Raw genomic sequence first — 16,025 nt, 5'->3', positions numbered from 1 at the left:
TTAAAGAAAAATCTTAATACAGAAAAGTAAAATTTCTTCACTCAAAAATCACCTTCTCAATGGGGCTTACCTTGACTACCCCATTTAGACTGCAACCTCCCCTCCACCTAATGCTATAATCCTGGTCACCCTTACTTGCTCTACTTTTTCTTATTTTCCACAGAACTTATCATTGTCTACTATGCTATATATTTTACTATGTGTATCACTTACTGTCTGTCTCCTCTCCCTAGAACGTAAGCTCCATGCAGGTGGGAATCACTGTCCATTTTGAAGAATGATATGTTGTAGGTGTCCAGAGTGCTGCTTGGCATATAGCAGGCTCTCAGTAACAATTGTTGAATAAATCACTATATTACTCATACACATTATCCCTACATCCTTGTAACAATCCTGCATTATAGATATTTTAATCCCATTTTCTAAATCAGGAAACCAAGCCCAGAGTCTAGGTCATCTGACCAAGTGAATACAGGTAAGTGGGTGGTGGGATAGGGCCTCATTTATTCCCATCCCCAAGTGTGCTTGGAAATTTGGTTCTCTTTCAACAGGTCAAGTGGTCTCCAGAAAGATGATACTTCTTAAATGTTACCAAACCTGCTTTAGCTCAATCTTTCTAATTAACCAAACCAAGAAATTCTTCCAACACTTTCAGCAGGAAATCATATGCTACCAGCGTGCAACAGTTTCCTTAAGAGAGAGAAAGGAAAGAAGATCTAGGAACTCAAAAAGAAATACGGTCTCAGTTTTTGGGTTCAGAGAAGATCATGATGTCAGGCATAGTTTGAGTTCACTGGCTTTAGAAAATGTATGGGATCCTGTCAAATATGAGCTGATTCACTTGGAGATCTGGGGGAAATTTTTATTCAGCTCATGGCCACGTTTAAAGAAACTGGGGGATGCTTACGCAACTTTGTGAATACACTAAAAACCACTGAATTATACCCTTTAAGTGGGTGAATTGTATAGTATGCGAATCCTATCTCTGTTATTAAGAATAATAATATTTGGGTTTGGTTCAGATCATGGTCCATGAGTTTGTTTCAGTTCATGGTTTATGGTTCACTTTGGGTTGAGTCATGTGAACAGATCAAATAAACAGAGAAAAAAAAATGTGGGAACCATTTCAAAGTATGACCCAGATTATTTATAACAGACTGAAATCTTTAGCTGCTATAACCAAATAGACCTGCAAAGTCCTTAAGTGTTATAAGTTAATACACTAAAGAATAAGAGATTTGCAAAGTGCCATCCAAAACAAATAAAAATCAGGCGCCCAATGGTTCATGTATATTAGAGCACTGAAAGGTTTTAAGTTGGTAGTAATCATTGTTTCTAAGTTATTAAAAACAGATACAGAAAGTTGGGCATATGGCTGTGTCCCTCAAGTTAGAGTTAAAGGAGAGGAGGACTTCCCTGGTGGCGCAGTAGTTAAGAATCCGCCTGCCAGTGCAGGGGACACAGGTTTGAGCCCTGGTCCGGGAAGATCCCACATGCCGCGGAGCAACTAAGCTCGTGTGCCACAATTACTGTGCCTGGGCTCCAGAGCCCGCGAGCCACAACTACTGTGCCCACGTGCCACAACTACTGAAGCCTGCATGCCTAGAGCCTGAGCTCCACAACAAGAGAAGCCACCACAATAAGAAGCCCGCGCACCGCAACGAAGAGTAGCCCCCGCTGGCCACAACTAGAGAAAGGCTGCATGCAGCAACGAAGACCCAACGCAGCCAAAAATAAATAAATAAATAAATAAATTTTTTTTTTAAAAAGAGGAAACAACTGATGTATAACTTTGCTAAAAGTCCTAAGTTGAAAATTAACGATGAGTAGCCTTTATAATCAATTAAACAAAGCATATAAAGCTCAGGAGTCAGGCAATACCATAAATTCAAGCATATGTATACATCCATGAGCATGTTTCTCTGCTTGTTGATAAGACACAATCACCAAACACTGAAGAAAATTCCTTCTCAGTAAATACTTCTTAAGATTTGATGTTCAACATGGTCAGCCCTAGGATACCGAATAATGTGAAAGAAGCCAGTATTACAAAGTTACTAAGTTTTTGTTCTTGTAAACTTATGTGCTCTATATGAAAAATCTAGTCTCTCATAAATAATAAGGTAATATAAACTGTATTTTATTTACATATTTATAATTTATAAGCCATCTTCTTCCTTAAAGATTTAAGATGGTGAAGCCCACTGAGTAAAAAGACACCTAGCAACATATTAACTAGTCTTCTTTTGCCCATCATCATCTTTAAATAGCAGAGTGTCTAGTACATAGTATGTACTTGACACATATGTTCATATATTGATGACTAAGTAAACACAAGGGCAAAGATAAAATTTAAGAGGCTAAAGAAAGATATTCATAGAGGACAACAGTGCAATGTACCTTTCACTAAATCTTTTTTTTTTTTTTAACTTTTATTTATTTATTTATTTATTTTTGGCTGTGTTGTGTCTTCGTTTCTGTGCGAGGGCTTTCTCTAGTTGCAGCGAGTGGGGGCCACTCTTCATCGCGGTGCGTGGGCCTCTCACTGTCGCGGCCTCTCTTGTCACTAAATCTTAAACTCTAAAACCAGTTTAAACCTTAAACTCTAAACACTGGAGACGTGTCCAGTGCCAACATCTTGTATGGCTATTATTTTGGCTGCTCATTTATCCTTTACCTACTATGTACCAGGCACGGGGTATAAGGCAGTGAACAAAACATGGAACTTAATTACTCTTTTCTGGTAAGACCCCGTCTCCCTGAATACAAGGCACCTCCAACCGAAGAGGGCCAATTAGATTATGTATTTGCCTGAGAGTTTTCTGTAAACAGAGATGAGACTCACAGATGGCCCAGAAAACTAGGGTAAACTTCTGTTTGCACTTCCTCAAAGCTTCTTCAATTCTGTTATGTTTCCTTGGAATCTTTATAATAAATCCACTTTTATGGCTTAAAGTAGGTTAAGATGACTTCCTGTCACTTGCAATTAAAAAATTCCTACTAAATCAACTTTCAATATATATATATGAGACTAGCGAGGCTGAGGTAGGTTAAATGACTTACCAGATCTAGAAAAAGAACACAGGTCTCCTAACTCCCAGTGCTGAGCTATATCATAGGTTCAAGTAAAAACAAGCTTTAGAGAAAGGAATCAACATGCAGTACCTCGTGAACCACAGAGCCCAGCATGAAGTCCAGCCTCTGGCACAGTTCTCCAAGGTTGGATAAGCTGCTGGCCCTGTGAGCACTATCTGGATCTCTTGCTCCCCTCAGGAAGGTGTGGATCAAAGGTTCTCGGTACTTTGAGACCATGTCCCCTGTAGAAAAAGGGAAGAAATCAAAATACTTCCAAACAAACTTTCAATTTCTTAAAGAAGGAATAACATATCACCATGGCACATTGTATGGTGTTTTATACTTTTCAAAGTACTTGCATAACCATTAAAAATCATGCTCTCGAAGAATAATGTTAGGGAAAATATTCATGATGAATTATTTTGTGAAAAAGCAAGTAGAATCCCAATTATAATCTAAAAACCTACATGTGGAAATAAAATAGTTGAAGACTTTAAAATTTACATATATATAAAAGAGAAAAATGTACATATCATAAGTGCATAGCTTAATAAACTTTCACAAACTCAATACAACTGTCACAGTCACACAAACAGCAAGTATGGTCCTAGGCTAGAGCCTGGTCATTAGCCCAGTACTCTTCCTACACTATCACCCTACCTACTCAAGCAAATTGAGTGAAAGACAATCAAGGCATTTTGGGTCCTTGTCAAAGAGAGATCTATGATTCTTCTCTCATCTAGTAGATCTTTACTGAGAGTCCTACTATATGCTAAGCACGGCTCCTGATGCTTGGGATATACTGGTGAACAAAAGAAGCAAAGAGTCTTGCCCTCTTGGAGTTTCCACTGTATTGTAAATTACACAGTATGTTAGAAGGTAATAAATGCCATGGGGGGGGGCAGGAGGAGGAAAGCAGGGTGAAAAAAAAAAAAAGGAGTAATGAAGATGGTGGCAGACTTCAGTTTTTAAAAAGATGGTCATGGTTGGCTCACTGAGATGGTTGAGACATTTAATCGAAGGCTAGAAGGTGAGGCTGTCGCCCATGTGGACATCTGGGGGAGGAGCACAGCAGGAAGAGGGAACAGCTAGTGTAAAAAAAAAGCTTGTGGGGGAGCATGCCTGTGGAGGAACATCAAGAAAGCCCAAGAGGAGGCTAGAGGGGTGATGGCAGGGGTGGGTGCTGGTGCAGAGCTTGTAAGCCTTTGTAGGCCTCTGTAAGGACTTGGGCTTTTTCTGAGTAAAATGAGAGGCCTTTGGAGGATTTTGAGCAAAAAAGTGCTAAAAGATTACTCTGGCTGCAGTGCTAAGAACATGCAGTAGTGTATGTGTCTGTATGTGTGTCTGGGGTGGAGCAAGGGTACAAATTAGGAAGCTACTGCAGTAAGCTGTTTGAGAGAGGATGGTGACTTGAACAGTAGAGGGGGTGAGAAAAAGATTCTGCATATATTCTGAAGATTACACCAACATGACTTCCAGAGGACTCCAATAATGACTTCCAGGATTTTTGCTTTTGTGCCTGGAAGGATGAAGTTACTATCAACTGAGGTGGGAAAGTCTCCAAGTGAAGCAGGCCTGGAGCAGGAGAATTCAGTTTTAATATGTTGAGGAAGCAGTGGAAGATATATAGAGAGTTCAGAAGTCTGGGTTGAAGATATACATTTTGGAATCAATGGAATGTAGATTATATTTAAAACCTTGAAACTAGATGTATGATCAAGGGAGTGAGTTTAGGCAGGGAAGGGAAGAGGACCGAGGACCAAACCTGTACCCTTCCTTCAACATTACATCTGGGAAGGGTCTGGGAAGGGAAGAACCAGCAAAGGAGACTGAAAAGGAATAAACAGTCACGTAGGAGGAGAATTAGCATGGTATCCTAGAAATTAAGGGAAGAAAATGTATCAGAGAGGAAAGAATGGTCTGCATCAAATGCTGCTAATAAGTCAGGTAAAAGAAGACTAAAAATTGACCATTAGATTGAGTAACAATGAGGTCACTGTTGACCTTGACAAGAACAGTTTGGTTTTTTTTTTTAAATAAATTTGTTTATTTTTGGCTGCGTTGGGTCTCTGTTGCTGTGCACGGGCTTTCTCCAGTTGCCGTGAGCAGGGGCTACTCTTCATGGCGGTGCGCGGGCTTCTCATTGCGGTGGCTTCTCTTGTTGCAGAGCACGGGCTCTAGGTGCGTGGGCTTCAGTAGTTGTGGCACGTGGGCTCAGTAGCTGTGGCTTGTGGGCTCTACAGCACAGGCTCAGTAGTTGTGGCGCACGGGCTTAGCTGCTCCGCGCCATGTGGGATCTTCCCGGACCAGGGCTCGAACCCGTGTCCCCTGCATTGGCAGGTGGATTCTTAACCACTGAGCCACCAGGGAAGCCCGACAAGAACAGTTTTGATGGATTGGTAGGGGTGAGTGCATGATAGAAGTGGGTTTAAAATATAATGGGAGAAAAAGAATTGGAGACAGATCACTTAAGGAGTTTTCTGCACAGCATATCAAAGAAATGGGGTGATAGCTGGTCAAGGAAGTGGGGCCAAGAAAGGTTTTTGTATTATTTTATTCTTAAACAGAGGAGAAACAGCACGCCAAGGCACTCAGAATTGACTTTTTTTTTTTTTTTTAATGCAAACAACTTCTTCCTCCACAGATGGGCTGAGAACTAAAGCTGCTTTGACTTGATCTTGGCTCTGAGGCCCTAGTTCCAGAACCCAAGTATAAATAACACTCCACTTCCAGCCTTTCTGTAGCCCTAAGGTAACATGATATCTAAATGGTGACAAAATGGTTTCTGAAGCATATGTTTAAAGTCACCAAAATGATAACTTACATAGAAAAGTCACCAACCTGCCCTATCAGGCCCAGTTAAAATGCCTCAAATGCCACTTCCTTTGTTCATGAAAACCTCCCTTAATATCCTCAGTCAGCCTTAATTAGTCCTCCTTGGAAGTCCCACAGTACTTTGTACTTAAATCACATTTGTTACTAATGCCTTGACTCCTAGATGTTTTCAGCCTATATCTATTTCTCCCATTAGACTATAAATTCCTTGAGGGTAGAACTTTGCTTCATCTCTGTTCTTATTGGTTCTTAGTAATCTTTGCACATACTAGGTACTCAACAAATACCAATGTTGAACTGAATTCACTCATTTATTCAATAAAATGTAATTATGCACCAGTATCATGCTAATGTTCTAGGGATACAAAAATTGATAAAACATAATCTTTACCCTTTAAGCAGCCCAAAGTTTAGGGGGTGGGTATAAACAGACAAGTACCAACAATTACAGTACTGTGCAGTTAAAGCCATCACAGAGTCAAGCAGAGGTTGCTTAGCATAATTTCACTAATCTTAGTCTCTTGGAAGGGGGAGGAGGAGGAAGTTTATTTTTTGTTTTCCCTCAAAGTCAGGAACACAATGTACTTTCCTTACAATACAAGAAAAAGATGAGGACTAATTTCTCTAAAATGCTCCCAGTTCCTAACACAATACATGCAGTCACAAGACTCACCTCCTGCTCAGTTAATATCAACATATATTGCAGAAATTGAATCAGTGATGACTTAGCCATAGCCTATTTTCAGAATAGAAAAGAGGGGACTTTGTGCCTACTAGTATTTGCATTTCTGAGTATCAGTCCTAGTGAAGGCAGTCACATGTATGCACAACAAAATCTGCATAAAGGCTTCTCTGCAGAACTGTAATAGTAAAAAATGAGAAGATATAAATTAAATATTAATTAATGTGGAAGTGGTTAAATAACCATACATATTATGGAATACTATGTGGTCATTAAAAGGAACAAGATAGAATTAAGTGCAACAATATAGAAAGGTTCCCCTGGGACTTCCCTGGCGATCTAGTGGTTAATATTCTGTGCTTCTACTGCAGGGGGCATGGGTTCGATCCCTGGTCGGGGAACTAAGATCCCACCTGCCGTGCAGCCAAAAAGAAGCTATTAAAGAAAATTTAATATTCCTTAAGAAAATATTTCTTAAGGCAATATTTAATTTCCTTAAGACACTGTTAAGTGAAAGAAACTAATAGAACCAGTATTATTCCATTTATGTATGTAAAAATGCACACACATAACTTCTCTCAATATTAACAAACCACACTTACAGATTTAAATATGTATATTAAATATACAAATGCATAGATAAAAGAGAAAAAGGATTTACTAAGATAGAAAGGTTAAATAACTTGTCCAAAGAGTAAATACAACCAAGATCAAACTTAGGTAGTCTGACACTTAACTCCTATGATACAATGCATTTAAGATATTTCCAACTAAGAGGAAAACATATCTTTCTACTTTTGTTATAGTACTTTCCCTTTCTGGAGCTAGAAAGGGGCTTGCTCGTTCTGCAGTGTGAGATGTGCATCCAGAGTTAAGAGCTCTGTGTTCTAATTCTGGCCCTGCTGCCAACTAGCAGTGTCACTCAGGGCAATTCCCTTCACCTCCCCGGACCAACTGGAGATGAGTCAATTAGACGAGATGGTCTCTCAGGCCCCTTCCAGTTGGAAGTCTATGAGGTGATGAGTCACCTTTGGCTTAGCCAACAGGGGAATGAGATTCAGGAGACTTAGAAAGGAAGAAAAGGCACATATTCATGAGCACTGGAGTGGGAGGCTGCTGTGGTTAAAGGAATGAAGGTCCTTGATGGGAAGGAAGTCACTGAGAAATGAAGGAAGTCTGGAAATCCATAAGGAGGGGAAATTGCAGGTTGAAAAGGTAAGAGCAGATGACAAACTAGTTAATATTTACTAATGTAGGGATTTAAAGTTAAAAATAAGTGGTAAACTAACACAACATTGAAATTAACTATATTTCAATTAAAAATGGATTAAAAAAATAAGTGGTAAAGAAAAGATACTATGTGCCAGGTACTGTGCTAGGCACTATGGACCATAAACAAGAAAGACAGAGTCCCTCCCCTCATGGCATTCAAAGCCTACTGGGGAAGAGGAAAAAAACTGACCAAGCAATAACAATGGAGTGAGTTGTGCCCAAAATGGTGACAGAGAAAGATACTTTTATGAGTAATGTTTTGATCTGGTACCAATTTCCATTAACAACAGCTCCAGTATTCTTTTTCATCCAGACTCAAAAGCCTGGTGTTCTTTTTTGACTTCTCCCAGTTACCCTTCAGTCAATCAGTCAGTTCATTTATTATTCTTCAATCCTCATTTACTTCCCTATGGGATTTGAGGCAACTTACAATAAAAAATATTGAAACTGAATTGAATATTTTTTAAAAGTTCTATAGTAATTGAAGAAGTACACATATCCCAAGCTAAGAATGGTTATTGCAAATGAACCCCAAATTTAGTTTAGCAATTCTGGTAGCTGAGGCAAAAAAGGAAACAGAAAACATAGTTCCCATTACTCAATAAAAGAAAGAACACAGATTCGTTACGAGACAAAAATTTTAGGAAGAATACCAAGAGGTATCTCACTCATTTATTCAGCAAATCTTAACTGAGTGCCTACAATATTCCAAGTACGTTCTCAGTACTGGAGATAATATAGCATGAACAAGAAAGCAAAGTTCCCATCTTTATGAAGCCTACTTCTAGTGGAGGAGAAAGACAATAAATAGTAAATAAACCTTCCAACAGCAATAAGAGCTATGAAGAAAAATAAGGAGGGGGGAGCAGTTAAGAGTCAGGGGTGAGAGCTCAGGGAAAAGCTGTCAGAGGAGAAGAGCTGAAGGAACAAGTCATGTGAAGACCTGGGGGAAAAGGGAAGAGCAGAATGGACAACAGAACTTTTATATTCAATGTAGAAATCATATGGCTGTTTCTTACACTGACCTACCATAAAAGTCAAGGGCATACCATTACATTAACAAAACCAAATTTTAACATTCCATTTGTATAAATTCCTGCCCTGCCAGAGCTTCATTACAACTTTCCAAATGAGCATCCATTTAACTGCATGCTCCACCAACCCCACTCCCAAGCGTACCTAAGAGGAGCCAGTGGAGACTTGGATCTCAAGAGCCCTGTACTGTACCCAGTCAGCTGGCTCTGGGCCCACTTGCTACCTTGTTTTCCAGGTATTGGACTGGACGAGCTGGGACACTCCCTGCATCCACTCTGCATGCATTTCTCAAAGTGCCCTGCTGTCACGTTCTCCGCAACCTGATCTCCCTTAGACCTCACATACACAGTCAAGATTTGCCACACCCTTGCTCAAACCTGGTCTTCTTCGGGGATTTACAGCTCTGCCCCCATTTCCTGAAGGCTCTGCTAGCCTCTGACTGTCCTCCTTCTCCCTAGCTCTTGTCATGCTATGTGGCTGGTTTCTTAAGACTGTACTGGATCCTAGTCTCCAGGTTGGGGGTCAGCAGTGACCAGGTTTCTATGCAGAACAAAATGAATGCATATGATCAGAGAATACAGCTTCAAGGGCTGCAATAACAGAATTTAAAGATCCTACAAAAAGGGTTCTTAATTTGAGCTTTAGGGATCCCTACATGTCAAACTTTGTTGTGTACATCTCACTGGCATTTTCCCATTCTTCCTTATAAACAGCACTCTAATTTTGTTCAAATATCCACCTTCCCCCCTGCCCAACCATCACTTATGTGATTCAGGCTAAGGTCTTCGTTGCTTTAAATGAATCACGGTGGACATATCCCCTTGCCTTAATTGCTTTGGGCATGTGACCCAGTCTGAACAATGAGACGTAAGGAAAATCTGTTGGAAGACCCTAAGAAAATATTTTGCCTCTGGTTATGATAAGAATATGACACCTCAAAAAAAAAAAAAGAATATGACACCTCAGAGCTGCTACAGCCAAATGGAACTATGAGGAACCAGGGGATGAGACCAATAAAGCTGAGGCTGGCAGAGTAGAAAGATGAAAAGATTTTGGATCTTGAATGATGTCATGGAGGCAAAGAATTAACCAGTGCAGAACTTTCTGTCATATGCAATGATTCATTCCTTACTGTTTAAGCCAACTGAGTTGGGAATTTCTGTTACCTGCAGCCAAAAGCATTCTGATATGACATATGAAAATTTAACGCTATAGACTACTTCTATGTCAGTTCTATGTTTATCAATACAAAGCCAGAGAGACTTCCCTGGTGGCACAATGGTTAAGATTCTGTGCTCTCAATGTAGGGGGCCTGGGTTCGATCCCTGCTCAGGGAACTAGATACCATATGCATGCCACAACTAAGAGTTCGCATGCCACAACTAAGGAGCCCGTGTGCTGCAACTAAGGAGCTGGTGAGCCACAACTAAGGAGCCCGCCTGCCTCAACTAAGACCCAGCGTAACCAAATAAATAAATAAATATAGTAATTTAAAAATAATACAAAGCCAGAAAAGTTAGATTTGCCAAAACAAACTTAAAGTAGTATATGTTTTTAAAAGGATTCAAAAGTCAATTTTATAACATATAAAAGAAAAAATTAAACCCAATAATTTTCTTTCTTCTAATTACAATTTTAATTGGGACAATAGCCTAGTATACGGCATGACTCAAAATATCAGTGTGTGTAATATATATATATATATATATATATATATATATATATATATATATATATATATGCCAAAGAGCAGAGTCATCTTTATACATCTGCCAACCTATTAAATAAAGAAAGGTGAGTAACTATTTACAGTAGGAGCTCATGTGAAGGGGTTATATGCTGAGTATATTTCGCAACTACTGACTAACTAGTTCATTATAAACTAAAACCTCGGGCTCTGGGACACCCACTGCTATTCCTTAGTTTCTGATTAAGCAACAAAACCTCAATTATACCATCCAGGAGGGGTTTTGGTTAATATATATATTTTTGGCTTTTGCCTTTTTGTGTTTTTCTTTATCCAGATGAGAAGTTTGTATTGCTTCAGTCGAAACTTATCTGAACCACAAGGTTCCAAGATTCTAATTCACCTTTTGTCAGAAAAGGTGGCATACACTTGCCCCCTGACAAGGGCAAATATTCATTACCATCCTGTTGTCTCCTTAAAAGTATACATATTATATAGCTTCTACAAAAAATAGTATTGATTTCTGAACTCCCTCACCCCCATTTTCAGAAAGTGTTCACAGTAGACTACAATATTTAGACTAAGAGATACCCATGGAACTGAAGTTGGAGAGACCACCATCTTTTCCTCAGGCGTTCAGAAACAGCTTCAGGGAAATGAACACAGCTAACCCAAGACTACTTTTAGAAACTTACTCAAGTTGATTCTAGTCAGTGGGGCTTATCCTAGTTCAGCTCTAATGGCTTTTCCTTTGTGCAATGACAATGACAACACCTGGCTATTTGCATCTCCATATTCTTCTCAGGAAGTCAGCAATAATCAACCTTATTGAGAAGCAAATAGCTGTGTGTTCAAGGAAACAAATGAAGGATCTAGATTTGTTTGAACAAACTTGACAAAAAAACGAGTTGCTTTGGAAGGTGAAAAATCAAGTGCATAGTGAAAAGAGAGCTGGAAAAATTTTAACCTGCCTGTGACTTGTTTGTATCAATTATCGTATATATGAAAAGATTCCTTCAACAAATTAGGACTTGGAAGATTTTTTTTTTAGTCAAGCTTTGCAATGGTACTTTGAAGTCTACATTGATAGATTCATTTATGCCTATCAGATCCCACCTTCCCTCATAAAGGATCCGAGATGACCTGAAACAAGAGACACTTACATAGTGAAAGAGCACTATCAAATCTGAGCTGACACAATAAACTACTGGAGTCAGGGGACCTGCTGATTTCAAGGGCTTGACTACTCTTCTAGTTCAGTGAAACAGGTCATAAAAGTGTAATCGAGAAAAATCAAGTGAGAAAGAAAATTCCACTGTTGGCCAAATCTTTACACCATCCTTTCAAAACTCCGCAATTAATGTCTGCAGAGCCCTCTATTCCTTCTTTCCTTCTTCTCTTCCCTTCTTTCTCTCTTTCTACCCCCCTTCCTTTTTTTTGAGACATAGAAGGGAACACTGATAAAAAATCATTCTTAACTACTCTCTTCTATCTACCAACAGGAAATAACTAAGAAATATCCTATCCTGCTGGTTAAGGTGCTGCTGGGTAAAGGCAATTATATTTTCCAAAGACTGAATGATCACTTACAGCCAGTACTCCTCTGTAATCAGAAGTTTACATACATTCTGAGTAATGTTTTAGACCAATGTTTCTTAAACACAAACATGGGCACTGAAATTGCGCAGTGCAACTTGATTATAATGTGGATCCAGGTGATTCAGAATTATCATTAAAATGAAAACACAACATTTAAAAAATTCTTTTATAGAATTCACAGACCCCTGAATTATATCAGAATTTAATCTCCAGACTCCAGCTCTTCCATCTAGCTAATTCAATAAAAACATTAAAACATTTAACGTGCACTACAATGTGCAAGGGACTCTTAATGGGCACCAGAGATTTAGAGGTAAAGGAAATTTTGCATATATATGTCCAGCTGATCCAGTACAGCTGATAATTTGAAAAGACGGATAATGCTTTTTTGAGCAAGGGAATGGCTTAACTAGAGATATATTCTTGAGTTTGGTGAATCTGAATTTATATGTGTGTTCAGAAAGGACAAAAGTCTTTGTTCTGATGTAGAATGAGGTTTGCATCGTAATAATTAATCTCCAGCTGGATCACTTCTACTGCAATGCCTCCAGGACACTCTTACACTCTGTTAACTGGTTGCAAAGTCACAGTCAGCCAAAGGATATGATAATCTTTTAGAGATCAACTTTTTTTCCCAAATGAATAATGATTCAAATAGTACGGTGTTTTCTCTACACAATTAGGGTAGTAAAAATAAAATGTTAAGCCGCGTGGAATGATTGAAAATTTCTACATTCTTTAGCAAGAGAAAATCTTTTTCTATGATAGTCACAGAGGAATCAGGTCATTGATAGCACAGTCATTGTAGGGTGTGGCCTCACCAGCTCAGAAGTGCTGATGCCTACTTCACTCTCAATGCAGGCATGAAAGTAATTTACTCCACTTGAAGCAATTGATGCCTCCTAACCTACTTTTTAGCTCTTGCTACCAGGTGTCAAAAGTAGGTATTGAGACTAGCAATTAATACTCTGAAAATGAAATTAAGAAAACAATTCAATTTATAACTGAATCAATCAAAAAGAATAAATGCTTAAGAATAAATTTAACAAAAGAAGTGGAACACTTGTACTCTGAAAACTACAAAACATTGTTAAAAGAAATTAAAGAAGAACTAAATAAATGGAAAGACATCCCACATTCATGGATTGGCAATGCTGCCAAAATTGATCTATAGATTCAACGTAATCTATATCAAAACCCCAGCTGCCTTTTTTTTCCCCCCAGAAGTTGGCAAGCTGATCCTAAAATTCACGTGGGAATGTAAGGGATACAGAATAACCAAACAATCTTGAAAAAGAAGAACAAAGCTGGAGGACTCCCATTTCCTAATTTAAAAACTTACTATAAAGCTACAAAAATCGAGACAATATGGTACTAGCCTAAAGACACACTTGCAGATCAATGGAATAAACTGAGAGTCTAGAAATAAACTCTCATTTTTATGGTCAATTGATTTTCAACAAGAATGTCAAGATAATTCAATCAGGAAGAGAATAGTTTTTCAACAAATGGTGCTAGGACAACTGGACATCCACATGTAAAAGAGCTGAACCCCTTCCTTACACCATATACAAAAGTAACTTCAAATGATCATAGATCTAAGTGTAAGAGCTAAAATTATAAAACTCTTAGAAGAAAACACAGGAGTAAATCTTTGTGACTTAGGTTAGGCAAAGGCATTTCAGGGACTTCCCTGGTGGTCCAGTGGTTGACAATCTGCCTTCCAATGCAGGGGACGTGGGTTCGATCCCTGGTCGGGGAACTAAGATTCCACATACCGCAGGGCAACTAAGCCTGCGCACCACAACTACTGAGACCCCATGCCTCAACTAGAGAGTCCACATGCCGCAAACTACAGAGCCCACACACTCTGGAGCCCATGCGCCACAATTACAGAGCCCACGCACTCTGGAGCCCATGCACCACAACTAGAGAGAAGCCCGCATGCTGCAACAAAAGATCCTGCATGCCGCAACGAAGATCCCACATGCTGCAACGAGACCCAACACAGCCACAAAAAACAAAAAGGCATTTCACATACAACACCAAAAGCACAAGTGGGAAAAGAAAAAATAGGTATGTTGGACTTCACCAATATTAAAAACTTTTGTGTGTCAAATGTCACCACCAAGAAAGTAAAAAGACAACCTATAGAATGATGGGAGAATATATTTGCAAATCATGTATTTGATAAAGGGCTTATCTTCAGAATCTATAAAGAACTCTTACAACACAATAAAAAAAGACAAATAGGTCAAATTCAAAACGGGCAAAGGATCTGAACCGTATATTTTCCAAAGAAAATATACAAATGGCACATATGAAGATGCTCAATACTATTAATCATTATGGAAATGCAAACCAAAACCACAAGATACCACTTCATACCCATTAGGATGGCTATAATCAAAAAGACAAGAACAAGTGCTGGTGAGGAGAAGAAACTGAAACATGAATACACTGCTGGCTGAAATGTAAAATGGTGCAGCCACTTTGGAAAACAGTTTGGCAGTTCCTCAAAAAGTCAGAGTTACCGTATGACCCAGCAATTCCACTCCTTCGTATATACTCAAGAGAATTTAAAACACATTCCCACAGAAAAACTTGAACATGAAATGTTCAAAGCAGCATTATTCATAATAGTCAAAAAGTGAAAAGAACTCAAATGTCCACCAACTGATGGATGGATTTTAAAATGTGTTATATCCATACAATGGAATAATACCTGGCAATAAAAAGGAATAAGGTACATGCTGCAACACAGATGAACTTTGAAAACATGTAAGTTAAAGAAGGCAGTCAAAAAAAAAAGTATGATTTCATTTATAGGAAATATCCACAATAAGAAAATCCTTAGAGACAGAAAGATTAGTGATTGCCAGACTGGTAATGGGTACAGGGTTTATTTTGGGGTGGCAAAAATGTTTCAAAATTGATTGTGGTGATGGTTGTACAACCTTGTGAACATACAAAAAATTTTTGAATTGCACACTGTAAATTGGTAAATTGTATAGTATATGAAGTATACATCAATAAAGCTATTTTTTTTAAAAGTAAGTTTTGGGCTGGGAGGGGTTAAAGGAGGGCTACATAATCTAGTTCACGTTGAAGCTGGAAAAATAAATAACATATAAAAATCTTCACATATTAGAAGAGAAGCGGTATATGTGTGTAAGCAGAATCTGATATGAAACACACCTCTGCCTTCCAATAGCTCAGAGACCAAAGGCTTGGGGGCAGATCTCACAGACAATTCACAATGGTTGCTCCCTTCAAACATGAAGTAGGAGATCCGGATTCTTTCATGATATGCCCACTACAGGAACCGGGTCCTGCCCTTGACCACCAGTCAAGCAGAACCCAGAGCTTTCCCACTGCTTTGTGAATGGCATTGCTTCTGCCAGCTCTTTGCTTCCTTATTTGTCAGTAAAAGATGGTGCCAACACAATTTCAGTCTTTACTACTTCAGAGCTGGCAGTTTAATGGGTAACATTTTTTAAACCTTCTAAATTAATTTTCATTGCATCAGCTTTAAAAAATATTAGTATAATATAAAAGTCTCTTAAAAGAGGCAAGAAAAATATTGAAGATATAGACTCAAAGGTTCTTACATACAGTTACAGCCATTTGGCCCAATATTCCATCTCTGGGTATGCCAAACCACATCTGACAAACATTAACCCGGGGATAGTTAAGACCTCCTACTAGTATTTTAAAACTTTTGTGCTCCAGCCTTTTTATTATGTCCATCCCAATCTCTTCTGCTCTTTATTTCGTTTCCTCTTAAGGACCAGACTCAAGTAGAGATGGAGACCTGGAGTCTTTGTCTGCCTATCTATG

At 38.8% G+C, this 16,025-nt stretch overlaps 1 protein-coding gene across 2 annotated transcripts in view; it reads right to left on the bottom strand.

The window, feature by feature from the left end:
* The window catches only part of TANGO6 (transport and golgi organization 6 homolog), a 179,419-nt gene that overhangs the window by 37,899 nt on the left and 125,495 nt on the right, over positions 1 to 16,025 (bottom strand). The window contains exon 16 of one of the 2 annotated variants that reach the window (XM_059905483.1): positions 3,166 to 3,317. In XM_059905483.1, the coding sequence (XP_059761466.1) occupies positions 3,166 to 3,317 (152 nt within the window). Of the gene's footprint in view, positions 1 to 3,165; positions 3,318 to 16,025 lie in introns of those variants that run through there. The other variant, XM_059905484.1, reaches the window with a different exon arrangement.

The sequence above is a fragment of the Balaenoptera ricei genome, chromosome 19 (assembly GCF_028023285.1).
Source record: "Balaenoptera ricei isolate mBalRic1 chromosome 19, mBalRic1.hap2, whole genome shotgun sequence".
NCBI lineage: Eukaryota > Metazoa > Chordata > Mammalia > Artiodactyla > Balaenopteridae > Balaenoptera > Balaenoptera ricei.
The sequence above is the reverse complement of the archived record's forward strand: the minus strand, read 5'-3'. Positions and strand labels throughout refer to the sequence as shown.